We start from the raw sequence: 27,871 nt of genomic DNA on the forward strand, positions 1-27,871 counted from the left end.
ATGAAGCTCCAGTGGCTCTGGCATTTCCTTCCCTGCTGCTTCCTGCTTCCAGTGCTGATGCCCGGGGGTAAGTAACCAGCAGTCCACCCTTCTCCCCCACCCCCACCCCAAGATGCTCTCCACTGCCCAAACTATGCTGAAGGCTTCTTACTGACTGCTGACAAAAGCAAAGGGAAGAGGCTTTGTGTTTCCTTGTCACAAATGGGATCGGATGCAGCTGAGTGGGTTTGCCTAAGATGTGTGAGGACCCCCCCTCCCAAAAAAGAGGGTTTCCATTTGTTTCTCTTTATGACTCTCCCCCCTGCCCCTCCCCTTCCCTGGGCTATATAGAAATCTCTGCTTAGATCTTTGCTGCTTTCTGCACATGCTGTTTTTTCCATAAAAATCTCTTACCGGCTTCTGGTTCTCCATTCTGCACCCAGATTCATTCATTTGCGTTTAAGAAGGGGAATAAGACTTGTTCTTTGGATGGTGGTGGTGGTGGTGATGATGATGATGATTTCTGTTGCAGCCATGAAGAAATAGTGTGCGCTTTATTAAAAAAGACCAGATGGTTTGAGTTTTGGACTGGGCTGGGATAGCTTTCACTTTGAATTCTTTTCCAGACTCCTTCTCTGCTTAGGATGTGGGTTAAAGGAATGGGGGCTTTTGAAATCATTCTATTTCTCTCTATCAAGAATAGAGGTTCTCTAGTCTAAGAACATAATATGATTTCCAAAACAAGACACACTAGAGCTTGAGATTATGTGGATTATTAAGTCTTTCTTGCTCATCTGGCAGAGGTGTGAGTGGAAGTGGAGCTGATTGTGATCTTTCAGGATCCCAGCTTGCACATGGTTGATTGAGGCTGTCAGATCTAACCCCGTGCTCAGTGCGGAGATACAAAGTCTAGTATCTCCAACATATGCTTAGATATGCAGTAAAAGGGAGCCCATCCTTTCTATTACCATTAGAAAGATTTTCCTAATGTTCCAGTCAATATCATTACCTTATTCCGATATCTTACCTGTTGAGATGTTTAGAAATAAATTTCTCAATCTCTTTCATCTTTCATTTACACAAATAAGTAAACCTAGGTTCAAAGTGAAGGGCGCTGAGAGGTGGCAGCTTGTCATTCAGGCTAGAGAAAAATTGGAGATTGGAAATTCATGCAAAAATATTGAACAAACAAAAGCCCAGTTTTCGTGTGAACAACTGAAATGCATGCCCATTTACACTGGAGCTCTGGGAATTGAAGTCCACACATTTTAAAGTTGCCAAGTGTGAAAAACACTTCTCTAATTGTTGTCTGCTTCTGAAAATATAGCTGAAATATTTCTTTTTCCAGTCCCCCATTGCCTCAATTTGCTTTCTGATCATGACACTCCCAGCATTAAAAAAAAATGTAAGCATCTTGGGGCAGGAATCCAACTTTTTGCTTTCATTCTTCATCTTTGCCCATCTTTTTCTGACCAGTCAAAATTCTTCTACCAATTTCTTCAATCTTCTGCAAGGGCGAACTGGCCTGACAGTGCAGGTCAAAAATTTTGTGCTATCCATAGTTGGATAGCTTTGCTGGCTGAGGGACTCTGGGAGTTGAAGTCCACAATCTTAAAGGGACCAAGGTTGGAGACCCCTGGATTAAATAGAGTGAATTCAACAGAACGCTTGAGAATCTCAATGGAAATTGGGTGCTTTGGGTGCAAGAGTGGATGGCTAGACACAGAATGATGAAAGCAGCATCAGAACGTCATGGTGTCACAACACACGCCCCTTTTCTATGTGTGTTATAACATTGTACATGCACAAAAGGGTAGAGCTTGTGAGACCACAATGCCCCAAACACCTAAGCATACACGCATGCAAAGATGGTACACCTTCAAATATTGAAGGCTTATGGCCACCTCTTAGGGATTAAGGCCTTCTCTGCTGTTGTTCCTGCCCCCTGGAATACCTTTCTCCCCCTTCCCCCCGCCCCATGTGAGGTTGGTCCCAACTCTCCTCTTTTTTCGTAAGGGCCCAAAGATGTGGCTGTGCCAGAAGGCTTGGGGCCCCAGTGGGGGAACAGTGCAATGGAGGTGGTTGATTAACAACAGATCCCACCTCCCCCCATTCTGCCCCCACCTTCCCCATGTGTCTTTGGTTTTAATGTTTGATTTTAACTTTTTATGCTTTAGCTTAGACATTGTAAGCTGTCCAGAGTTACCCTATGGTAAGATGGGCAGCAGAGAGGGGGGGGGAGAGGGAGAGATGGAGATGATTAGGTAGAGGATAGATAAATAGATGGATAGATAGATAGATAGATAGATAGATAGATAGATAGATAGATAGATAGATAGATAGATAGACAGACAGACAGACAGATGATAGAGGGGTGAAATGCTACTGGTTCGGACCAGTTCGGCCAAACCGGTAGCAATGGCGGCGGGTGGTTTGGAGAACCGGTAGTGATGGCAGCGCAAGGCTCCACCCACTTGCCCAGTTGTCATTACTTCCTGGTTTTAACCAGGAAGTAACCTGTTTTTTACCCTCTGCACATGTGCAGAAGGGTTACCGCATGCGCAGAGGGTCTGCGTGCGCATGTGACATGGCACATACACTTCCAAACTAGTAGGAAAGGTAAGTAGATTTCATAGATAGATAGATAGACAGATAGATAGATAGATAGATAGAGATATCTCTATATCTGCACGTAGGAGGTTGGACCATAGAACTGCCGAGGGCCCTTCCAATATTATTAATCTATTTCGGAGGGCTGAAAAGTCATCCCTTAGAATTTGATCATTGTGCTTCACTCGTAGATTCTTTGATTTTCCCTCCCCCAAATCCAGAAGATGTTCTTTCCAACCCAAGTGAATATTAGAAAAGAAATATGGAAAAAGAATTTAGGACTAAGACTCCCCACCAGTCTGCCTGTCAGCAGAATTACTCTCATCTAGAACTTCCCAAAGAAGAAGAAGCCAACAAAGAAAGGTGGCACTTGAAAATGGGCTTTGGGAAAACTGCAGAATAAAATGCCCTCCATGGGAGCAATTGAACAATTGGAGAGTAGCTCAGAATATTGCTGATTCCTCTATTTTAAGTCATCTTTTCTCCTTCTTGATCATGTGTTCTTGATGATCATGAATTGAAAAAAGGCCCCAAAACACACTTCACATATTTTTCCTTGTTTTTCTTGGCTTATTTATTTGCTAGTTATATACACCCATTTATTCTGGACCAAAAGGCATTAAATTATGTTACTGAAATTATTCCTTGTCCAACTCTATGGAAAGCTGTGAAATCATTCCAGACAATGGTCGTTTTAATAACCATGCAATTGTGCTCTGGGTTCATAGATAATGATAAATGATAGGTCACTTTGGATAATGAGATGGGAGGTATATAAATTTAATAAATAAAATAACAGATTTTCCAAAGCACAATGGTTAGATTCACACATTATGCTACAATATAATTTGTTTGGGTGTGGTTAGTGGTCATGTAAATCCAACCATTATATGTGAAATTAGAAATTAGTGTTTTCATTCCCAGACAACCTTGGTAACATAAACCACAGCTGAGCAAGACACATAAATACACAGTGACCTGGTTCATATTCAACATCAAACATTCTTAAGCAAGTGTTGATATTATATAGTGATCGGATCCCCACCATCCAGTCAGAGCTTGGATGAGTTTCTTGGATGAGAAGCGAAACGTCTTCAAAGAAAAACCAGAAAGTCCAGTTGCCTCTTGAAAAAGCACCTTTGGGACAACCATGACCTGGATGGCTGAGAATCAGGCCAAGTATATGTATGTTCCCAAACTAGATATTGCCTAAAGCATTTGCCAGGATGACACTCATTGGAAGACCCACATGGCTGGCAAATTCCTTGATACAGAGAGATGTATGAATATAGAAGCATTTTCCCTTGAATGCTCTTCTTCACTACATCTATTGACCTTTGCACGCAGCCAGTTCCTGCTTCATCCAATTTCATTTGCTAGATTATGTAAAATGCAAAAACAAACTAGTTTTCTTATTAAAATGGAGTACAAACACCTTTGAAGATACGTCACTCGGTATTATAAAGGGCAACTCATTTAGCAATGTGCTTTGAGAAAGTAAACTGTCTTTTGTGCAACACTGCAAATGGGGTAGAAGCAGCGGTGGGATTCTACTGGTTCTCCCCAGTTCGGGTGAACCAGTAGTGGTGGTGGCAGGAGGCTGCGCCCACCCACCTGGACATCATCACAGATGCTCTGTGCATGCGCAGAGATGGCACATGCAAGCAAAATGAGTACACTCGCATTCCCATTGGCGAACCAGTAGCGAAGGTAAGTGAATGCCACTACTGGGTAGAAGGCCTTTAAACATGCTTCAGGTGTTCCTTCTAAATGATATTATGGTCCCCACATTGTAGATAGTGTGACTGAAGCTAGTGCTTATTTGGATGGTAAAAAGCACAACTATGTTTTGGATAATGCTAATTCTCACCATGCACACACATACTCACTAGATGGTCTTAAGGAGACTGTCACCTTCAGACACTAGAATCTGAATTCAACTCTCTATGGATCCTGGACAACCCAAAGAGCTGTCCTTGCATTCAAGCCACCACAAGCATAGAGCCCTTTCATACATCTCAGGTGAACGTGTGCCAACAGAGAGCTGAGAATAGGATTGTGGGCATGGACTGTTCTCTGCCCAGTTTCAAATTCTTAAGCATTCAGATGAATGCCTGAAGACAGCGGGAATGCAAAATTAGCATTTCATAGGTTAAGTAAAACCACTTCTAAAAGCTAGTCTTTCTTGCAAAGAAACGCTTGGTTGAGTGAAAAGCATTATGTTTTTGTGTACTGACTTGAAGTTCAATCTAATATGTAGAGTCATTCAGGTACATTTTTCTTTAAATGCAAGTGGTTTTCTTGGAATAATTCCGTTTGTGTTTCCTGTAATTCCACTTGTGATCTCTGAGTTCATTCTTTCATAAATGTGTATAAACTGCAGTTACAAGAATGGCACTTTCATGTTTCTTTAATTATTTCAGTGTGATGAGCACAGTCTATTGCTAAAATGCCTTGAGATTAATGAGAGGGAAAAGGAGGGAATGGACTGAAATTTCTGCCTAAGCCTATAAGATACTCCCTATCTCTGAACTCAGAAACCTATAAATCTCTATGTGATGTTTTGGGCCAACTAGTTGGTAAGTCTGAATACCCTGTTTCAGGAGCAGAACAGCACATGTTTGATGTGACCATTTGGCCAGAAAACCCTGTGGTGGAGTATGGAGGTTCTCTCTGGCTGAACTGCAGCACCAGCTGCCAGGAGGCAGATGCCAGGGGAGGCTTGGAGACATCACTGATGAAGGAGAAGAAAGACAATGGGAGTCATTGGGCAGTTTTCCAGCTTGTGAACATCACGGAGTGGGCGTCTGCCACTGATTGCTCCTTCAGCTGTTACGGAGAGCATAAATCTGTTCAGGCAAACATCATGGTCTATCGTAAGTGGTGATGAGGCAAAGATCTGTTTGTTGTTTATATCTGTAAAGGACTGCCTTAAGCAGCTTTTCATCTAGGTAATTACTTAGTCTAGACCAGCCTGGCCTGAGATTTGGAAACATATATATATGAACAAAGTCAGACTGTGACACAGGGCACTTTTGAATGTTACACAGGTACAGTGATGCTAATTAGAATGGACCATTGGGCTAAATTCCAGGCTCCACAATCCAGCCTAGTGAGAATTTCCAGATTCAACAACAAGCATTATTATTATCATGGTTGATTGCATAATCAGCCAGATGTTTAGATTGGATCTGGCATTTCTGCCCACCTATCAAGTCCTTCCCAAGGACCTGGCATAGGCAGATGTTGCTGTTTAATAATATTAAAGGGACTATCTTAGTCCCTTTAATATTCCTGTTTCAAGTAAAGCGGTCTCTTGCAATTGATTAATCATAATCTTCTTATTATTATTATTATTATTATTATTATTATTATTATTATTATTTCTTTACAATAAGAGCATAATTGCCTTGTTTTTCCTTTTACCTCATTCTCCTATGAGCCCACTGAAGAAATGAAGATGCTGACTAGAACTCCAATTCTCTTTATAGCTAAGTCAGAGCTTTTAAAAAAGTTAATAGAAATGGCAGGGAAAGGAAGAAAGTGGAGGAAAGGGAAAGAAAAATGGGGAGGAAAATCGGAAGGTCTGAATCACTAAAAAGGAGGAAATCTGCAATTCATATTCAGATAGATATATAACCCAAGAGTTGTTCCTTTTAGTAATACCAAAGAGGACCATGATGCACCTCTCCAACTGCCTGTTGCTTTACTGGTGTCTCCAGATTGCAACCAATTAACTTGTTGGAGTTGACTGTAAGAGGTTTTGATAAGGCACAACTACTGATCGAATGTTCTCAGAATAAAATGATGGCATTTGGGTAGCCTTCAATGACTGAGACGTGCACCCTTCCAGAAGTGGGTTATCACATCCTGTATAGCTAGAAGCTACCGCAGCCCCATGGGAACCATATGAACATATTAACATTAGATTATCTTGAAAGTATTTAAAGAGGTGACCTAGAAAGACAATTTCCAGGTTTTTCTATTCAGGTCCCTAAGGAAACAAAGTCTAGTGAGATAAAAATGGGTGTTGGGATAAGGTACGAAATTAAAGTTGTATCTAATAGGCTAAGGGCAGAGTCTAGGAATGCTTGGTTTTTGGAGAGAAGTGACATAAGATCATAAATGAAAAATAATAGCAAAACCACTTACTTATATACCAGTGCATAATGCTTTACAGCACTCTGAGCAGTTTACATAGTTAGCATATTGTCCCCAATCATCTGGGTCCTCATTTTACCGGCCTCAGAAAGATGATAGGCTGAGTCAACCTGGAGCTGGTCAAGATCACAGTCCTGGCTGTGGGCAGAGTTAGCCTGTAGTACTGCATTCTAGCTACTCCGCCACCAATTACTCAGCAATCTTGGGTGTTCTCCATCCCCATGACACTTTACCTCTAAAATTATAATCAAAACTTGAGATGGTCACCTGAGCAGAGAAACCTTGAAAAATGGGTTTCTGAAAGTGTATTGCATGCAGTGGGAATGTGTGGTCCACAGCAGTGGTGAAATCTTCCCCAGTTTGCTACCGGTTTGCTGCTCGTGCATGTGCATTGCACACAAAACACATGCTGCATGTGTGCATGCGCTGTACACGCCAAACACGTGCTTTGCACGGAAAAAGGAGCTTGGGAAGGTAAGTAGAACAGCGAGGGGGGGAACAGCTGTGCCGTGCGATTTAGATTCACTAAAAAGCAGGATTTCCTGCTTTCTAGCGATTTTAAATTGCGCGGCACAGCTGATCATCAGAAGTACCGGTTCGGAGGAACTAGTAGCTTTTTTTTTTACTACTGGTTCACCCAAACTGGTGCGAACCAGTAGGATTTCACCGCTGGTCCACAGGGCTGAAGGACTTCAGTGTCTAAATATTTAACGTAGGTAGGGTTTTACTCTTGCCTGCCTTTCTGAGATATACTTCTTGCTTTACTATAGACAAAACCATAGTTAATTGGCAAGATTCCCATAAATGCTCACCACTACTACTTTAAATCTGTTTTGTCTATGAGCTACATCTCAATGAGAATTTGGAAAGGAGACATGTTCAAAGGTCTAGATCAGCAGGACAGACAATCTTTGTCATGCCAAAGATTGTTGGATTGTGATTGCTCTTCTTTCTGCATGATTAAATATGCTAGCTAGTTGTTATGGTTGTTCAATATAATTTGGAGGGTCACATGCTGCCCATGCCTGATCAAAATGGTTTGACCCTTCCCTTCCTATGGAATTTCTTCAGCAGCTGCCACCTTTATATGAAATCATTTCTCAATAAGCTTCCATGTATCATTGCAGAAATCCCAGAACATGTAATGCTGGATCCAGTGCCAATAATGGAGATAGGTAAAGTGTATAATCTGACATGCCGAGTTGCCAATGCTGCTCCCATCCAGCTCCTCACTGTGACAGTGTATAAAGGAACAGAAAAACTCCACATAGAGACCTTTGAGAATCACAGTGATCCTGGAGCAAGTGACATCCTAGTGACCTTCTCCATAACTGCTCAGCAGGACAATCACATGGAGGAAGTCACCTGCCATATTGCTCTGGATCTGAGACCTCGAGGGCGGCTCCTTGAAAAGACGTCATTTAGCAAAGTCCTAAAAGTCTTTGGTGAGTTGCAAGTTTCTTATTGTACATTCTTTATCTTTTCCAGAATGAAGCTTCCTTCTCCCAATAAAAAAAGTGGTGAATAGTTGTCAAAATAGAAAGAAAAGAAACATTAAAAGCCATCATCCCAATATCTGGGATTCTTATTTGCTCAGAAAGAGAGGAGTGGGTGTCTATTTGGATCTTAGAGGAATGCTTGTGCTGGGGGACTACGGGGAAACCACTTGGAGTTCTGATCTAAATTGAGAAACTGAATCTGGAATCAGCAGGCAAAACATGATATTTCCCATGTTGTAGTTAGGTAGGTTTGTATTACTGTATGTATTTAATGGCAAAGGACAAATGTAGTGAGTTAACCTTATTACATGGGGGGGGGGCAAGTGAGCTGCTACTTATGCTGCAGAGTGAGCTCTGATGTCCTTGAGTATCTGCCCCCAAATCTTTCCCTGATAGGCACTACTACTAACAGAAAGTTCAAACAGTGATAGAAAAGGGATTTATTAAGAGGGAGGATATTGGATCAAACCAAACGGTGCTTGGGAATGTAACTCAGATGCATTGGGAACCAGGTTCAAAACTAACCTCTGAAAAATCAAAACTGCTAATGAATAGCAATAGCAACAGCAATAGCACTTAGATTTATATACCGCTTCACAGCGCTTTACAGCCCTCTCTAAGCATTTTACAGAGTCAGCATATTGCCCCCAACAATCTGGGCCCTCATTTTACCAACCTTGGAAGGATGGAAGGCTGAGTCAACTTTGAGCCAGGTTGGGATCGAACTCCTGGCTGAGGGCAGAGTTAGCCTGTAGTACTGCATTCTAACCATGGCTCTGAGTTCAGTCCTTATTGTCACACATCATTCTTCACCCTCAGTTTATGTCCACATGGGATTTCTGGGTGTGCAATGGATGCAGATCTCCATTCACATACACTCAATGGTACACATAGCAAACTATTATACTTTCTTCCATTCTACTGTTACAAAGCCTGCAATAATTGCAAGCTCACAGTGTAAAGGGCAACTTGATTCAGAATTGGGAAAGCTATAGATTTCTAGAAGTTGCTGAAATAAAGTAATCCAGCCATGTGAGCTGCGGCTGCTGAAAATTAGCTCAGCGACATTTGAAGAACATTTCAGCACCCTGAACATGTACCATGTTAATCTTTCAAAAGGAAGAAGTACCTGAACAAGAAAATATAAAGATCCCTATTGTTAAGGATCCTAATTATAACAGTGCTTTTCTGCAGTGTTCCTGATCAGTCCACAACTTTGAGAGGTTGCAATGGTTAAATTCTGTCCTGTGCTCTTTACTTCTTCAGAATCGCTTTCTGTTCTTATTCTCTTTGTTTTATCAGAAAAGTCTGGAGTCATATCTTGCCTCTCCATCTTTCTCCAGCTTCCTATACAAGATTTATTGAAGGCTGAATTGATCCAAAGAGATTCCAGTTTTCACTCTGGGTTGGGTTATAGTTCCCCACCCCAGAGTGGAGCACAATCTGGGGTTTTTCTTGGACTCACCGCTCCTGTTCAATGAGCAGGTGGCAGCCATAGTAGCCAAGAAGGCCTTGACAGAACTTCATCTGATGTGCTAGTCATGTCCTTTCCTTGATCAGGAGGTTCTCAGATAATCACTCTTGACTTAATCACCCTTGTGCTGGACCACTGGAATGTGCTCTATATGAGGCTGCCCCAGAAGACCACTCAAAAGCTTCAGCTGGTCCAGAATGCAGCAGCATAGGCAGTGAGGGGGATGCCTCAGTATGCCCATGAGACACCTTTGTAGCACTGGCTGCCAATCTGATCCCAGGTATAATTTAAGGTGTATGTTGGGACTTATAAAGCCTTACATGGCATAGGACCATTTATTTGAGGGCTTCTCTGCCTTCTATAGTGTACGCCCAACTGATCAGGACTAACAGGGTTGGCATCCAGAGGCAGGTCTTCTCTGTCACTGTGCCTGTCCTCTGGAATGTAGTTCCCCTGCAATTCAGGTGGTTCCCAACCTGCTATTATTCTGGAGGGCCTTGAAGACTTGGCTCTTCCACCAGGCTTTGGACTAAGGGAGCTGGGGCCCTTTGTTGAGTTTCTATGGTTGGCTGGGTTGCCATCTTCTATCAGCTTTTATTGATGTGTGGGCTTCAAAAATTTTAGCAAGGGATTCTCTGCCCAGTTGCTGTGTGGGCGTGGCCATGGTGGGCGTGGTCTAGTTGGCCTCCTGCACCATGGTGGGGGGTGCATTTTTGCCCTCCTCGGGCTCCCGAGGCTTTCCTTGAGCCTCCAGGGGGGTGAAAACAGCCTCCCCAGGCTCCGGAGGCCCTCCCAAACTTCTGGTAGGCCTGTTTTTCGCCTTCCCCAAACCTCCATGCGTGCCCTGCACTTACCTGCATCCAATACTGGCTGCGTAGGAGGAACGGAGCGGGGTGGGCGGGACCAGCCAGGAGTGGGATTTGGGGGCTCTCTGAACTGCACAGAATCTTAGCTAGAAGTTCTCCCGAACCCCTGTGAGCCCCCAGCAGACCACCCCTGGGTTACATTTTACTATCTTGAAAGATTATGCCACTGAAATGCAATATCAAAAAGAGTGTTTTTTTCAAGAGGCAACTGGGCTTTCTCTTTTTTCTTTGAAGATATTTCTTTTCTCATCCAAGAAGCGAAAGGTCTTCAAAGAAAAAACAGAAAGTCCAGTTGCCTCTTGAAAAAAAACACCTTTGGGCAACCATGACCTGGATGATTGAGAATCTCCACAGACAACAAAATGAGTAATTATCACTCTCCTATATTTTTAGCTTCCTTTTTTTTTTTAATTTAAGACTTAAAATAGTAGGTGTGATTTGATTCTGGAAGGCTTAATATGTCTTTCTGATATATTTGAACCCAGTGCTGAATGCTCCCACCATCTCTCCAAATGTTGGGTCTATGAACTCTAGTGACATCACTTAGTTATAGTATAACACCGGCCATGCCTCAGTAGTCCTTGAAAACAAATAATAATAAAAAGGAAGAAGAACAAGAAAAGTAAATGCAGCACTTGGCCAGAAAGACCTGATAAAAGCATGGCTGATTTTTTTGTTGTTGTTTAAGGATATATGCTAGTGATAAGGAGGCAGAGCTAGCAGTGGCTGGAGCAGGATAACAAAATAAGTGTTGCCTTCCCTCCTGCCATCCTCTCTGCCATGCATCAGTTGCCAAAGGGAGGAAGGATCCTTCATGATTACAAGAACCAAGGATCTTTTGGAATTGGGCTAAGCAATGACTGATGAATATGGCAGCCAGACTTCAACTTGTCCCAATGGAAAAAAGGACTCTTAATACAATAATGATATAAACAAAATATTTTCTGATGTTGAAGTGGAAAAAAAACCGGCATTGATTTCTCAGATAATTTAAACAATTATAATTAATTGCAGGATATTTAATTTGATAAGATATTGAAGCTATTTAATAAGTACTAAGATTTTCATTCATAGGACAAAGAATTGCTTCAGTTTTTTCCCCTTCTTCCATCCTAGTTCCTAGTTCTGTGCTCAGGAAAGGCATTCTACTGCTAGTGAGCATGCCGGAAACATGTAATTATTATAATCCTGTTAGTGGGAGTATATTAATAACTGTATGTCAAAAACATTGCCCTTTATTCTCCCTGAGCTGGCTGCTTTTAAGTTATGATGGCTATGACTCACAATTCTGTTTTGTTACACAGAGAATTAACTGCCCCCAATTTTACCTGTAACAGAGTGCAAGATTTCTTTACCCATTTAATGTGTATCTATGCATCTTTGTACATCAGCTGACAGTACTGTATGCCATTGTTTATTCTTTATTCTAAAAGGCTCAAGATACGTTTTAGAAATAATTATGTCCCATAACCAGGTGTGAAATCCAGCAGGTTTTGACAGGTTCTGGAGAACCGGTAGCAGAAATTTTGAGCAGTTTGGAGAACCAGCAAATACTATCTCTGGCTGGCCCCAGAGTGGGGTGGGAATGGAGATTTTGCAGTATCCTTCCCCTATCACGCCCACCAAGCCACGCTCACCAAGCCACGGCCACAGAACTGGTAGTAAAAAAATTCGGATTTCACTATTGCCCATAACTAAGATGAAAAACATCAACGGCTAAGAACAGTGAAGGCCCCCAAAAGGTCAAAACAACTAGTGAGCACATTATGTCAGTGAAAAAACAATAATTGGAGATTGTGTGAACCTGTGAAAATTTAAAAGCAGTCTCATGGGTGTTTTCACAAGATGCTTTCACACTTATCAACAGTGAGTCCCCTGATACCCCCATCCAATCTGTGATCACTACCACCCCAATTTACAAATGTCATTTTTATTAGGCAAGGAGGAGCATTTGCAAACAAAACCCTGATTTGCCCGTGTACCATTCCGACCCCCATTTTCATTCTGCTTCCTAAAATGGGGAAATGTTTCAAAAGTGATGTTGAAGACTAACACTTTTTTTAACTGCAATACAACTTCTGACTTCATTTGGTTTCATTAGAAGAATTCTTGAGAGGGGAGAAGTTAGAGCAAGAAATCTAGACAGAACCAAGAGAAATGTCATCACATTGACGTTCAGCAGCACAACACTGCCTAATTATGTGGTATCCTCTAAATCAGGGGTGTCAGACTCGATTTCATTGAGGGTTTGACCTCAAAGGGGGGCGTGGCCAGGGTGTGTGGCCAGTTTGACGTCACTCATGTTGGGGGTGCTTGTGGTGGCCCAAGTGCTCTGCAGTGAAAATGAGCTTCCAAGCTCCATTTCTGGCTGTGATGGCCTCCTGCAACCCTCTGCCAGCAAAAATGGAGTCTGCACAGCCCTCCCGAGCTCTGTTTTTGCTGGCAGCAGCATTGTGGGCCAGTCCTTCACTGTTTCCAGGGCGGTCTCAAAGGCCAGATCTAAGTACCTCATGGGCCAGTTTTGGCCCACGAGCTTTGATTTTGACACCCCTGCTCTAAATCCATTCCTATACTACTCTGGCACTAGTAGGGATACCTCATTATAAGGGTCTGGGAGTCCTTAGCCTCTATCAAGTCTATCAAGCACACAGTTATTTCAGTGTTCCCATCCAGCAGTAACTCAAAATACATGTTCAAGAGGAAACTTGCAAGTTTTGCTATAAGCATGGTGTTGTGATATATACACAATCCCAGAGAACATCCATGGAGTTATATGTTGCCTCCAAAGGCTGAAGTTCCCATTCTGGATAAATTAGACAAATATTTTTAATGACAGGAAAAGAAAAATGGAAGTCCAAGGACTTCTTGACTGATTAGAGAGCAAAGGACAAACATGTATAGAGAAAAGTAGATTTCTTTGGGGGGATTCATGGAACTAATCTGGATTCTTACGAAGGTGCTTAACAGAGGTTCTCATATCTGATGACTTTCCTGGCAGAGAAATAATTGGAAAAATCATTCTTTCTTATAGATTTTCTGGCAGATCCCCAGATTCACACTTTGCGCTACGTACAAGCTAGCTCTAACCTGAGTGTGACCTGCGAGATTGTTGGGGTCTTCCCAGCTGAAGAGGCCCAATTTGACTTGAAGTTCGCAGAACAGAGTCTGAATGCCAGCATCACTCTGTCAGGCAATACTGTGAGAGCTCAAGCTCAGGTGTCTTCCTTGGCAACAGGAAACTATCAGCTAAACTGCACCGTGTCCCTGGGGCCCATAACCAAATCTGCAGTGGAGACCGTGCATATCTACAGTGAGTGGCTACTCTGATTTCCACAGAATTGTGCCTTGTTTCCAAAACAAGCTACCTAGGACCCAGGAGAAGGAATGACAGTACTAAGCACATTAATCATCAGTGTGATAGGTTTCAAGATAGAATAAAGAAGCCAGTCCTTTCACTTCATTGTAACCCTGTATTTATATCATTGGGGTCACACATATTCTGAATCCAGTTTTTTGAACAATGAAGGTCGGGATAAAGCAAAGCCAGTGGGAAGGTAAAGGGCATCTGTACTCAACAGCAAGTTTCTTAACTATTCCAGATCTCAAGTACGCCCCAAAGGTGCTTTTTCAAGAGGCAACTAGACTTTCGTGTTTAACTAAATATCTTGAAAGAAAAACCAGCAAGTCCAGTTGCCTCTTGAAAAAGCACCTTTGAGATAACCATGACTTGGATGACTGAGAATCTCCATAGACATCTCAAGTAGGCCTGATACCAAAAAATGTTTTTTACAAAAACTGTGGAGAAATATTTAAGTTGTTTTCAGATTTTGGGACAAAGACCTTCCTTTATAACTGAGTAGCACACAATCTTCTTTTTCTTCACGTCTCCAATTTAAGACGTGTGTGTGTGTGATCTGGTGACATGAAATCACCACTAAGAAGTCAGAATGACAGTGCACCATACTTCCTATTAAAGGAGGGGGGAGGGTTGCAATAGTTTTTGAGGTAGTAGTTCCATCTGCTGCTGAGTGGCATATCAAAGGCCTAATTTCAACAAGTAGGTGGAGAGCTTCAAGAAAAATTAAGCTGAAGCAAATCAAATGCCAATTAAATTCAATGTAATTATAATGATTATTCTCCATGTATTCATTTTCTCCCTTTTGCCTTAGTTTGGGTTCAAATTTTGGAAGGTCTTTGGGACTTTTGAGGGTTGCATAAGATTTCACCAATTTGTGCATGCCTGCTCTTGAATGAGCTTCCAATAGCAGCAGACCAGGAGACAGAAAGATCCAAATTACTTTCCTTTTCTCTCATTTGCTGCCAGTTTAAGGTTGGTAAATGGTTCTATTTCATTAGAAACTATTAGCAAACACACACACACACACCAAAAACTATTGACCAATTCCACATCTAGGGTTTTGCTTGGGTTCCTAAAGCCACAGTTCCCTCTAGCCCCATAAGAAGGCATTTCTGAAGCAGAGGGCATGTATATCACAAATGCAGTGAGATGTTTGTGAGATGACATCATGATAAGCTACTATACAAAGTTCTAAAGAACCTGAGAGAAGAACACAGCAGGTCATGTTTTCAGCCTTATTTTTTCAGTCATCAGAGATCTTCCAAATCCCATGATCCTTGCACCCATCTGTTCTTTCTCTCCTTGAGCAGGCTGTAAATAAAAAAAAAATGGTCCCAGAACTGTAAATACATAAAACTGCCAAAAATGTGTTGCTGGGTATGCCAAAAATGTAACATCATGTTTCCTTCTGTGGTACCTTATGCAATTTCCCCCCAAGCTGAGAATTTTCCTGTTACATTGAGCAGTGACTCTTATTACATTTGATCACTGCCTGTGCTAGCTGGAGTTAATAGGTGCGGTACTGCAATGCATCTGGTAATCAGCAATTACACATATCTGTTCAAAAACAAATTCTTAAGACTATTTATCTGTGAAATAGTGCCTAGCATTTGCTGTAATTCCCAATTGCTGAGCTGTTTCAGAAGTAGCATTCTTTTTTTTCTTTCTTTCTTTCTTTTCTTTTTTTCAAAATTGCAGATTTTCCACAGCCTTCTTTGGAAATCCACCCCTCAGAGGCCCTTGCCAATAATCTCGTGGCAGTTCTATGCAACTCATCAGCACCTGAACCATCCAGCTTTTCTCTTCAGATCCAAAATGCTTCTGGGGGAATCTTGGCATCCAGTGATGAATTTCCTTTGCAACTCAACCTGACAGCTCAAGAGGAAGATAATGGGCAAGAATTTGTATGTGTGGTAGAACTCGAAATCGATGGAATAGCCATAACAAAGCACACCTCTGCCACTCTCACTGTCTTCTGTGAGTACAGAATATTCTTCCTCCAACAGCATGTTGTTTACTAGTTTTCCATTAAACTCTTATTTCATTTATCCCTGCAAATTAGCACATTCGAACCATTTTGCCTCTGCTTGGAATTGCCTAGTAGGACCTAAGAGACAGGATCTCTTTGATTACATTGCTGGAGATCTTACAATGACCCTTCCAAATTCTTTTCTGTGTTGCTGTTGCCACTGAAGCTTCTGGTGCACTCTGGCTGCAAAACAGCTCATTATTCTAACCTCCCAATAAAAGCAGGCAGGATTTTACTATAGGTGGGAACCCAGGAAGCACCAGTCATCCTGTCAGCAATGCTAGGACCATTCTGTGTTCGTAGTCTGCATTAAAAAGAACAATAAAAATCTAGCAAACTATTGCACTTACACGCTCACTGCTACTTTAGATATAATACTGCATTAGCATAAGATAACAGCCAGTGATGGGGAAAGGAGGCAGACGAACTCATTTGCAATTCAGTGTCTATCAGGAAGAAACAAGGAGGTGTAATTCTATAGTGTTGCTACAGGCACTTCCAGCACTGAATTAAAGATGCCTGGAATTTGTGCTGGTGAGAGGGACTAGAGACCTGGATCCAACCTTTGGTCAGGCGTATAGGGAAGGGAAGCAGAAATGGAGGCAGCTGAAATCTCTTTTTATCCTTGTTACCCAAGGTGAGAACTGGCCCCAAAGATGTGCTGAGTGCTCTTCCACTTTCCATTCTGCCTCAGCACAAAGCAGGAGGGGCTCTGTCCACCCGAGAAGCAGGGGGAAGAGAAAGGCAAAGGGGGAACCCTTCTTCTGGTGCTAGTCCCTGGCAGCATGAGACACACACAGCCCAAGGCCATGGAGATAACAGAGAACGTGCCCCAAAGGATCCATTCTCTGCCTCTCCTCTCCTCTTCCCCCTGTTCTTTCTGCCTTCCAAATAACAGCAGGAGGGAGGAACCAGACCATCCTTCTCCCTACCCCTAACCTTGCCCCTTGACCTAGGTGGCAATCAAACCAGAAGAGAGGAGGAAGGGAAGAGTACCTACTCATGCTTTCATGCAGGAGTGCAACCAGGATTCACTATTGTGACACAGTGGTCCCCTGTATCAATGCACTCCTGATGATGCACAAATGAAGTTGCGTTTTATTGTAAAACCAAGAGTGCTGCTGTCTTCGGGAGTGCAGAAGCGGCAGCTGTTCGTAAGCAATCTCCTGGTGAAATGCCAACATGTATCACATATCCAGCGGTTGACCAATAGACTGCTAGACATATAGTACAGTCTCCTGCATCCTAGACCCTGCAGGAGCTAAGCTGTTCCTCTGTACTGCTGAGGAACCAACTCCGCAGTAGGTATCCCTGTAATTAAGCAGACCTTCTTTGAGGGAGAAACTGGAACCCAAAGATCAACTTTTTATTCTTTCTCCCAATCCTGACCCTCAAGTACTTTTTGTCCCACTTAGCACTCTTGGTTTGCTACTGTCAACTTTCCAAACCTATGGAGACTAGGGCAATGATAACCGAAGAGAAGGGAGAAGTGGGTCTTTTAGGTCCTGGGAGAACTGGCATCCCAAATTTCCCTTCTTTTCACCATCTTTCATCTGCCCCCCACCCCCACCCCCTATGGATTGGTAGACAGAGGGCTTTAGAGCACAATGAAGTGCCCTGGCTCTCCTACTACAGCAGGCAAATGGTCGTAAAAACCAGTGGCTAAGAATTAGAGGGTGTGTATGTGCCCCTTGTCACAAGACGGCAAACACTGTCTGTTACACATAATAGAAGTGGGAGTGTTGAGATTGTCGAGCAAAAGATCTCTGAGTCTATATTTAGCCCTATCTTCTGCCTTGGTTTGGTAGCCGTCACAGCCACCACCTATTTTGTAGGCAGCCCCTCACCTGGAATCCTCCCCTCTGCCCTTAATGTGTGTGAGAGATAACATTCCCACAATTTGCGTTATGTACTTATTTCTGGCAATTTAAAAGGAAAGATGTGAGAAACAAAATGGTACAGCATTTTTTGCTGGTTGCACAGCACCGAGGTGCAGCTAAGGAAATCAGCCAGTTCTTATCCATTCATTTTTAGGAAGACAGATCAATCTCATAGGACATAAATAAAATAAAACCGTATTTTTTTTAAAAAAAATAGGGAAAATGCAAAATATAAGGCCGTGAATAGACCACAATAAGGGTCTACTCTTAATATGAAGAACCTGTGCTGTGTAAAGTTATATAAAACACACCAATATTGATCCTGCACAAGAACATTAATATCAAATGCACACAATCAAAATTAAAATTCCAACGTAGTGTTCTGTCTAGAATTGTCTATATCTATTCCATAGAGACAAATAGACTTCCAGAGAAAAACCTTTCTTGTTTCCCAAGAACTGCCATTTTCTCATAGATTGCAGCTTTCAATCAGAGGCCCAGGAGCAACATTTGTCAACCTTGCTACCCAGCTCCTGCCTTTGTCCTAAAAAGATAAAAGCTTTTATCTAGCAGAAAGGGGGAAGTTTAAAGCAATTCTCCTGTGTACGTGATATTTAGCTACAACCACTAGTCAGTTCAAATGAATGTTGAAACTCTGATGTTGCTGGCTGTCAGTCAGTATGGAATGGGGGTTTACCTGCCCAGTTTCCATAGTGATAGTGTCCATCACAACTGCAGATATATCCTTACCATGTGTGCTTAAAACACAATGGAAGATCAATGGGATACTAGTTTTTTAAAAGGTGACTATGCAAGATCAGCCTCCCTCCTTGAAAATTATACAATGATTTCTGGTACTCAGAAATCTCTGTGCAACCCAAAATGCACCTGAAGGCAAGCCAAGAGGAATGAATGGAAACTAATCAAGGAGAGAAGCAACCTAGAATTAAGGAGAAATTTCCTGACAGTTAAAACAATTAATCAGTGGGACAACTTGCCTCCAGAAATTGTGAATGTGCCAACATTGGAACTTTTTATGTAATGATTAGGCAACCATTTCCCTGAAGTGGTATAGGGTTTCCTGCCTGAGCAAGGGGTTGGACTAGAAGATCTCTAAGGGCCCTTCCAACTGTGTTATGTTGTTCTGCTCTATGTTGAGCAAATAATTAAGCTGAAATATATGGGGACAGCTATAAATCTACACCAAGGTAATAATTCTCAATGTCCCATCACAGAGTAGAACCACTTTGGTACAGTGATTAAGGCACTAGGCTATTTATTAATTAAACTTTATTTATTAATTAGAAACCAGGAGATTGAGTTCTGCTTGTGGCATAAAGTTAGCTGGATGCTCTCAGGCCAGGCACATTCTCTCAGCCCTAGGAAGAAGGCAAAGGAAAAACCATTTCTGAAAAACCTTGCTAAGAAAACTGCAGGGACCAGTCCAGGCAGTTATCAGAAGTCATCATTGATTCAAAAGCTTCAAAAACAACAAAAACAACAAATCACAGGACACAAAAGATCCCCTGTTCATTTTACTTTTGTTTAAAATATTAAATACCCCTCACTTCCACTGCAAAATCTCCAAGGCAGCTTGCAAAAAGATCAATTAATCTAACAGTAAAATATAAGACAAATTTATATGGCTTCCTGCATATGGTCTGAAATATAATAAAGAACACACCATTTTTTACAGTTTAGTGATGCCACTAAGGGCAGTCCCCTCACCAGTTCTTAAATCAGCCTCACCCCAGGCTTAACTAACAAATGCCCACTGTCACCCCAATATTCTTCTCCAACCTTAAACATCCCCCTTTATTTCTCATCCAAAGAGAGAAGAGCCTCAACCAATGTGTATGTTCCCTCTGCACATTGCAGATGTGCCAGAAATGGATGAGTTGTCTTGTCCCAGCAACCATACATGGGTAGAGAGAACACAACAAATGCTCCACTGCTTGGCTAAGGGGAATCCAAAGCCTTCGGTGGCTTGCTTCAAAGAGGGCATTGCTTATGATGTAGAAGAGAAGACACAGGTTGACCGGAGCCATGCTGGCATCTATAACTGCACGGCCACAAATGAGCTCAGCTCCAGCACTAGAACAATCACCATCCATGTTGAATGTAAGTAATGTTTCTGTATCAATTTGCATTTACATTTACTTGGGGGGTGGGGAGAGGTAGTGTCTAAGGAGCTGGACTAAGAGAGGATTTTGGGCCAGCCACACACTCCTAGACTGTAAAGTCAAAAAGCATCCAATGTGTTTATCAACCTTTCTCCCTTCTCACATTCACATCCATTAAAATTCATTGCAGGGAAATTCAGGGCCTGTAAAAGGAAGCACTTCTTTTAAAAAAAACCTATATCAGCCAGATATGGCAAGGGCCACAAGTTGCTTTTAAAGGGGACTAGATAAATTCATGACGAATCGGAATGTTTTTGGGTATCATATTGACCAGAGGTGGGATTCAGCAGGTTCTGACCAGTTCTGGAGAACCGGTAATGGAAGCTTTGAGTAGTTCAGAGAACCGGTAAATACCACCTCTGATTGGCCCCGCCCCCATCTATTCTCTACCTCCTGAGTCCCAGTTGATTGGGAGGAAATGGGGATTTTGCAGTAATTTTCCCCTGGAGTGGGGAGGGAATGGAGATTTTACAGTATCTTCCCCTGCCATGCCCACCAAGTCACGCCACAAAGCCATGCCATACCCATCAAGCCACACCCACAGAACCAGTAGTTATAAATATTGAATCCCACCACTGATATTGACTGTATACTTCTGGTTTGGTGGCCATATACCACTTACTGAATCACAGGTCTTTTCCATTGTTAATGCAAACAACCATTGAAGAAGTTTTCATGTCATCATCATCATCTGCTTGTAAGATTCTTGAATGCATCTGTTCGCCCCTGGACTGTAACTCAGACTACTGGACTAGATGGGCTTTTGGCCTGATGCCAAAAGGACTGTTTTTAAGTTCCTGTGTTCTTATCACCAAGCACCTTCTCCATCTTCTCTCCGTTATAGATGGCCCTGAGCTGGAAGAGTCCAAATGCCCAAGTCATCAAACTTGGCTGGAAGGAAACCTGTGGAATCTCAGCTGTCAAGCTGATGGTATTCCAATTCCAGAAGTATTCTGCATAAAAGATGGCAAAGTGTACAATACTAGAAGGATGCACAATATCACTCAAAGTCATGCTGGCGTTTATTACTGCAATGCTACCAATGTACATGGGTCAATTACCAAGATAGTTGCTGTTACAGTGGAGTGTAAGTGCAACTTGTGAATTTGTCAGCCTTTCCAAGTAGTGCAATCAGGAAATGTGACCAGATGAGCTAGTATTACTTTATTATAACACTTTTATGTTCAGAATCTTGGGAGTCTGAAAATACCGATCGCTCGCCATCTTTTACCACCAGATAAGTTAGTGATGTTCCTTTTTGAGTTTCTTTTTCTGACCGTTTTACAGGTGAGGCTATGCTCCCTCTTACCTGATTGTTCCCTAGGCATCATTTCTTCCCCTTGTCTTCCAGGGTCATTCCTACATACTATTTCAATATTGCACATAAAATTGTTTAGGTTAATACTGAAAAACTGAAGTTCCGTAATGTGTTTTTATCTATGGCTATGTATGTATATCCAACATATGATCTGTAGTCTTTAAAACAGAAATTGCCAAGACATGGAAAATTCCCTCTCCAATAGAAATTATCAAGCATCATCGCTTACTGCACCATTTGTATATTGTTGATCTATATTTTCCTACATTCCATTGAAAAATCAGGAATTATTTTTATCTTCTAGATGAGCCTGAAATGGATGATTCCAGCTGTCCTCATAACTGGATTCTGACAGTAGGGACACCACACGTGTTCACCTGTTTTGCTTGGGGAAACCCAGAACCAACTATTGAATGCACTAAAGAGGGAATGGCTTATAGTCCTGGGACTCTCCAGAACGTCACCAGAGAATATGCTGGAAGTTATCTTTGTACAGCCAGAAACATCCATGGCTCCATCTCTAGAGCTGTGAGCATCCAGGTGGAATGTAAGTGAACATGGATTTCAGCCCAACAGAGATGGATACACTGGCAAGGATTTTTTGAAAAAATGACTGCCATTTAGAAGTGATCCAAAACAAGTGGTGCCATTCTGGTGCTCCTTAATTTTTCTTGTACATTTTAAATTTTTCATAACTGTCTCTCACTTTGTTTTTAACTCTTGCTGCAAGAGAGGGGGCCCTTATGGATCAGATTAGAATCATGAATTAGTGGGGGTTCTCACACCTTTTCTATCATTCTCTTCTTTTACTGGTCTTTTTCCCCAGTTGAAAACTTCAACTGAGGTAATTTTTCCTCCAAAAGGTATTTTCTCTATTTTGAAACTGCTTCTTAAAGAAATTCTCATTTGCACTATTGTCAGAACTGTCATCCATTTTAAAACATTTTTTGGGGGGGAGCAAGGTAGTGAAATGGTGATAGTTCAAGTACAGGCAGTGTTAAATGAGACGGTTTTTTCTTAACTCATTTTCCATTCATCCTCAAACCATGATTTGATATGTAAACAACTTTGCCAGAATCCTACACTTGAAGAGAATTAAAAGAGTTGATTTCTTGATGACTTTTGATCTGAATTTTTAATTTAGCTTTAAGACTTTAAAAAACTGTGGCCTAACCTTTTCAAATTATACTCTTTCCTGATATTCCAGATAAGCCAGAAATGGATGAATCTAACTGTCCAAGCAACTGGACATTGGTGGAAGACGCACTGCCAACTGTTCTTTGTAATGCTGATGGGTTTCCACCTCCTGAAATTATATGCACCAAAGATAATAGATCATATGATCTCAGCCAAGGACAAAGGATCTTAGCTAACAATGGAACCTTCTGGTGTAATGCAACAAACCGACATGGCAGTGTAGCCAAGGCAGTCAAGATTACAGTTGAAAGTGAGTGTTGATTATAAATACAACTGGTTTATCCATCTCTTATTTTCACCTGACAGAAAGACTTATTTTTACTTTATTTTTGTCCTCACTAGGGACACTTGCAGTACCATTAATGTTAGGAGACATTTATCTAAGTAACATTCTGTATCTCTGGAAATCCAGGCTTTCCTCATTCTTTGTCAGATATAAGAGGAATATTATACCAGGGTATGGAGAGGTTTTAAACATGCCTTTTTGATCAGCTGAATCTAACTCTGTCTGTACCTAATATATTATATCCTAAAATAAGGATGAAATCCTTTACTTTCTGTCATACTTTTGTCCCTGCAGATATGGCATTTAATGAGTTTTCCGTGAAATATTGAAAATCTATGTTCAGGCCTACATATTTCAATGTTCTTGCAAACTAAAGTGAAGAGAATTTGCTGGCAGTTTTAATTTACTGTATTTGTTTTTAACATGAGACATCTTGTGGAGTAGAAATGTTAGTAACAGTTATAGTCCTCTAGTTTGAAGTACAAAGTGGCCATCAGTGAAGCAGGTTGATAGCAGCTGTTAGTTACCTAGTTACAGATTGTCCATCAATTTGTTGCAGCCAAACCCAAGATGGATGAATCGAGCTGCCCGAGCAATCAAACCTGGTTGGAAGGGACTCTGCAGTCTCTGGCCTGTGAAGCAAATGGGATTCCCACCCCACTCGTCTTGTGTGCCAAGGAGGGAACGACTGGAGAATTCTACAGAGAGCAGAACGTCAGTAGGAATGACTCTGGCATCTATGAGTGCAATGCCACTAATGGCCATGGAACAGAGAGATGGATGGTGAACGTGCAAGTGGAATGTGAGTCATCAGTTCATTTATAGCTTCATGGTGAACATTCATAAGATCTGGGCCTCAAGAGGCATGAGGTGATACCCCCAATTCTATTCATCTCCAAGAGTTTGTAAAAGTTGGCCATTATTATGCTAGCAATTAATGAAGAAAAAGAGAGAAGAAGCTGGATGTAGGTGTAGGGGAAGAGCAACCTTTTTTACTCAGTGCATACTTCTAGAAAAAGTATTCTTCCCCCCCCCCTTATCTATATTCCAGGAGCACCTACATATTTCTAAGACAAATACTGTGTGAGGAAAGCTCATTATATCTCTTCCTACCACTCTATACAGTACCTCACCCCAATCAATATCAATCTCCTCCTTGCACGCTCTTCTTTTCATTTGCCAATATATCTTCTTGTGAGGAAAATCTAAATAGGAGACTGTCCTAATGCTGTCCTCTCCTGGAGAGTAACTAAGGTGCCACAAAGAAAGCAAGGAGCATGGACCCTAGAAACAGAACCTGATTTATATCTTACCCCATGATTATAACTGGTTGGCAACCATTTCTGGAAGGCAGAAATAGATGTGGTCCTCTTCTATCAATCTTCTACTCACACCTGCAACCAACCTGTGTCTGCTCCAGTTCAAAAGTGCACCTCTTCTGAAGTGCTCCTGTCCATTTGGGCTAGAGGGCTGAGAATTAGGGACAGTGTAACCCCAGCAGTTCATTGGTTCCTTTGTAGAGGAAAACCCACCTATTGAGCTCTTATGTATTTTAGATCTTTCCTTTATGTTCAATAGTAAAATCAGTAAAACTCCTGCTTTGTAATCCATATATTGTAGGTTCAAATAGCAACAGAAGCTTATTCTGGTTTTTCTCTGCCTCCTCTTCTTTCTGCACACTCATCTTTTCTATTTTTTTCTCTATTCTTGATAAAAACAATTCTACTCTTTCACTCTAAATACACGCTACTCTTTATAATCACCCAAAATAGCAGGCAACCTGTTTTCAAACAGCCCAAATAACTATAAGTGGTTTGTGGGCTGGGATGACAGGCTTCTGTCTTTAACCTTGTAAAAGTTGTGAGGTTATAAAGGAGATGGGTAGTTTAAAAATATGCTAAATAAATAAAATAAATAACTTTGTAAATACACATTTAATTTGTACACACACGTGTGTGTATCAAATGCATATACACATTATATATATTATATATACCAAGGAAGCACTGCACACAGGGAAGAGAGTTATTAGCCACTATTTTCTTGAAAGAGAAGGGTGGGAGGACACAGCAGGAGCCTATTATCCAACGGGGCTAATGTAGCAGTTTGCAATTCAGACTTTGCAAACTATCACCATGTCTTCACTCTGGATAGGATTTTCTTAGAATAGCTTAGGGTCAAGTGAGCATGACAGGACATGAACATTTTAAACAGTAAGTGCAAATATGCCCTAGATCTATGGATTTCCTGGCTTACTATATTCCTGCTTAGAGGTTTTAGCACAATTGCTGCAGTCAACTTCTTTTCTATTCCAAACTGAGAAGGGATCAGTTTCTCTAATGCTTATCACTCCCTATGCACGGCCACTTGGACTCCAAAGACTGTGTGAAAAATGATCTGTTTTTTAAACCTTGTTCCCAAGTTCCAGTAGAAAGAGAAAGGCTAATCACTCAGATGTGTTGTCTCTGTTATACTTGGTCTTATATAATAGTCATTTAAAGTTATTGTTACTTGTCATCTTGCATTTTCAGGCTAAATCTGAAACCTAATATGTAATTTTCCAAACAATCTAAGTCCCAGGCATCTCAGACAACAGCCTCCTAGGGAACAGTTGCTTGATTTATTTCTTTAAAGCTTTTCCTCCATAATCTGACTTGAAACACTTTTTCAGTGTGATGTTTCTGAGCTTCGTTGTTTTCCTGCAGATGTCTGACTCTGTTTTGTTTCAACTACTTTATAAGTCAAAATGCTACTAAATATTCTTAGATACTACTTTAAAATTCATTTAAAATCAGTAAAATAAGAACATGAGCTTTCTAGGCAATGACTTGATGGCAATCAATCAGTCAATCACAATTTTGCTTCCCTTTTCTCCAGCCCTGTGTGAGAGTTTTCTTTTTCAGTGCTGGAATGCTAGCACTTGATTCAGAAACCTGAATGGATGACAGCAAAGAACTAGCTTTTTGTATCTCAGTTGGCATCCAGAATTCCATAGCCCAAATCTGGCTTTAGTTTTATTCTTAAAGTTAAGTTGGGAAAAGAGGCTTAAAAAAATAATACTATTAAGACATTCTTCCTTGGTGGCACAAGCTTGGTGGCACAAGCAATCATTCTGGAAATACCACTGTTTTAAATTTGGTTCAAAGTAAGGGAAGTTTTATATAAATCCCAGTTCAGGTCTCCTGCTTGGGCAATGGGTTGGACTAGAAGACTTCCAAGGTCCCTTCCAACTCTGTAATTCTGTAATCTGAATCCCACAAAAAACATTCCTATAGATTCATCACTCTTAATACTAATGGGGAAGAAGGATTAGGAGGGTATTCTGCGATCACAGATCTGAGCTGCAAAACTCCAAACAATCACTAGATGCAAGCGGAGAAGTTTTGATATCTCTATGTTGCCAGGTCGGAATGTTTACAGCCTAGATCAAAGAACATTCATTCTCTTTCTCTCTGAAACAAGCAATTGTGCTATATTTTAGCTGTGTATGATGTCTGTGTACAAAACTCCATCTAGTGGTCATTTGATGTTCATCTGATTTTTGCATCCCAGATCCAGTAACCCCTACAGCTGGATGCTTTGCAAATCTCAATATCAACTGGCCTAGAAGCATTGCAATGCTGTTTGTTTGTTTGTTTGTTTGTTTTGTTTGTTTAACAATGTTTATAGCCTACCCAACTCAAGAGATTAAGATAGCTGGAGAAGACAGAGAACAAAAAATGAGTGTCTTTTCCTGGATGAACTGAACACCCACCATTTTTGTTTTCAGACAGGCCTGCTATCGCCATACTATCAGTCAGTGGTTCTTTACCCATTAGAAGGGGAGAAAACATCACCATCACCTGCCAGGCAGATGGGTACCCAGCTGCCAGCTATACCTGGAGGTTGCCCCATGCCTCCAACGTCATCTTTACTGGTAACAACAGCACTGTGATAATTGTCCATGCAGATGGACAGAACAATGGTGTGTATGAGTGCACAGCAAGCAACAAGCATGGACAGCAGCACAGCCAGGTAGAAATCCAGGTGGAAGGTAAGGCCGGATGCTACACAAGCTTTGAAAAATGCCATTAGCAATGACATTTTATTTGTAAAGATGACAACAGAATATAGCAGGACTGGGACAGCTTAAAAAGTTCTCCTTTTCTCCCCTAAGAGCAAGAACCCATTATCAGGAGTTAAGTGTGAAATAAGATTTAGTAAGAAAGTTGGACATGTGCTTAGTATAAAGAAATACAGTTAAGATTCAGATAGAAAGATAAAGCAACTAAAAGGGAGAGTACTAATTATGTAAACCCACCATCTCTGTGCTAATGCTTCTGTCTACAAACTTCTTGGTTGGTTTTCTGTAAAAAAAAAATGGCAAGGTATACAGAGATTCTTATATCCATGTGCCATATAACATCTAATTCAGTGGTATCCAACCTTGGCAAATTAAAAACCTGTGAACTTCAAATCCCAGAATTCCCCAATCAACAACAGTGAATGAATTTTCGAAATAACTAAACCATAGATAACATTTCTAACTCAGAGGGACAATATTTAAGATGAAACAGCCCATATAAAGCAAATTTTCAAAGGAAGGAAGGAAGGGTTATCAATGGCTTTATTCTCAGTAAAAGACCATGTGCAATTTTTAAAGGCGCAAGTTGAAGCCTGCCCATGTGGGCTTGTATATTTTTCAGCAGGTCAGGTTAGTTTTATGACAAGTCGCCTCTACTTAAGAATACTTTTTGTAAGCCAAAAGGCTGCTAACTAATAATATGCTTCCTCTTTTGCAGATCACTGGCTATATATTATAGTCATTGTGGCAATTGCTGGTGCCACCATGTTGGTCCTGGGAGGAATGGCTGGGGTCATTTATTATCTCAAATCCACAGCCTGTAAAAAGGGGGAATACAATGTCCGTGATGCAGAGAATTCTACTGAAGCCACTTTCCTAAATCGGGAAAGGCCTTGTGATATTGACATCTATGGCATACAGCTCACCAGGACCTGAACAATCTCAGACAGGTACTCCTATCTGTCCTC

The 27,871-nt window shown here is 41.4% G+C and overlaps 1 protein-coding gene across 1 annotated transcript; it reads left to right on the forward strand.

Annotated features, from left to right (window-relative positions):
* ICAM5 (intercellular adhesion molecule 5) lies at positions 1 to 27,839 on the forward strand. Its single transcript, XM_058167978.1, has 12 exons — positions 1 to 67; positions 5,166 to 5,465; positions 7,878 to 8,195; positions 13,621 to 13,899; positions 15,646 to 15,924; positions 19,735 to 19,977; positions 20,884 to 21,126; positions 21,662 to 21,904; positions 22,565 to 22,804; positions 23,400 to 23,642; positions 26,610 to 26,873; positions 27,622 to 27,839. Exons 1-12 carry the CDS (start codon positions 1 to 3, stop codon positions 27,837 to 27,839), a joined length of 2,937 nt encoding a protein of 978 aa, XP_058023961.1.
* The last annotated feature ends 32 nt before the right edge of the window (positions 27,840 to 27,871 follow it).

This window comes from Ahaetulla prasina, chromosome 2 (genome assembly GCF_028640845.1).
Source record: "Ahaetulla prasina isolate Xishuangbanna chromosome 2, ASM2864084v1, whole genome shotgun sequence".
Lineage (NCBI taxonomy): Eukaryota > Metazoa > Chordata > Lepidosauria > Squamata > Colubridae > Ahaetulla > Ahaetulla prasina.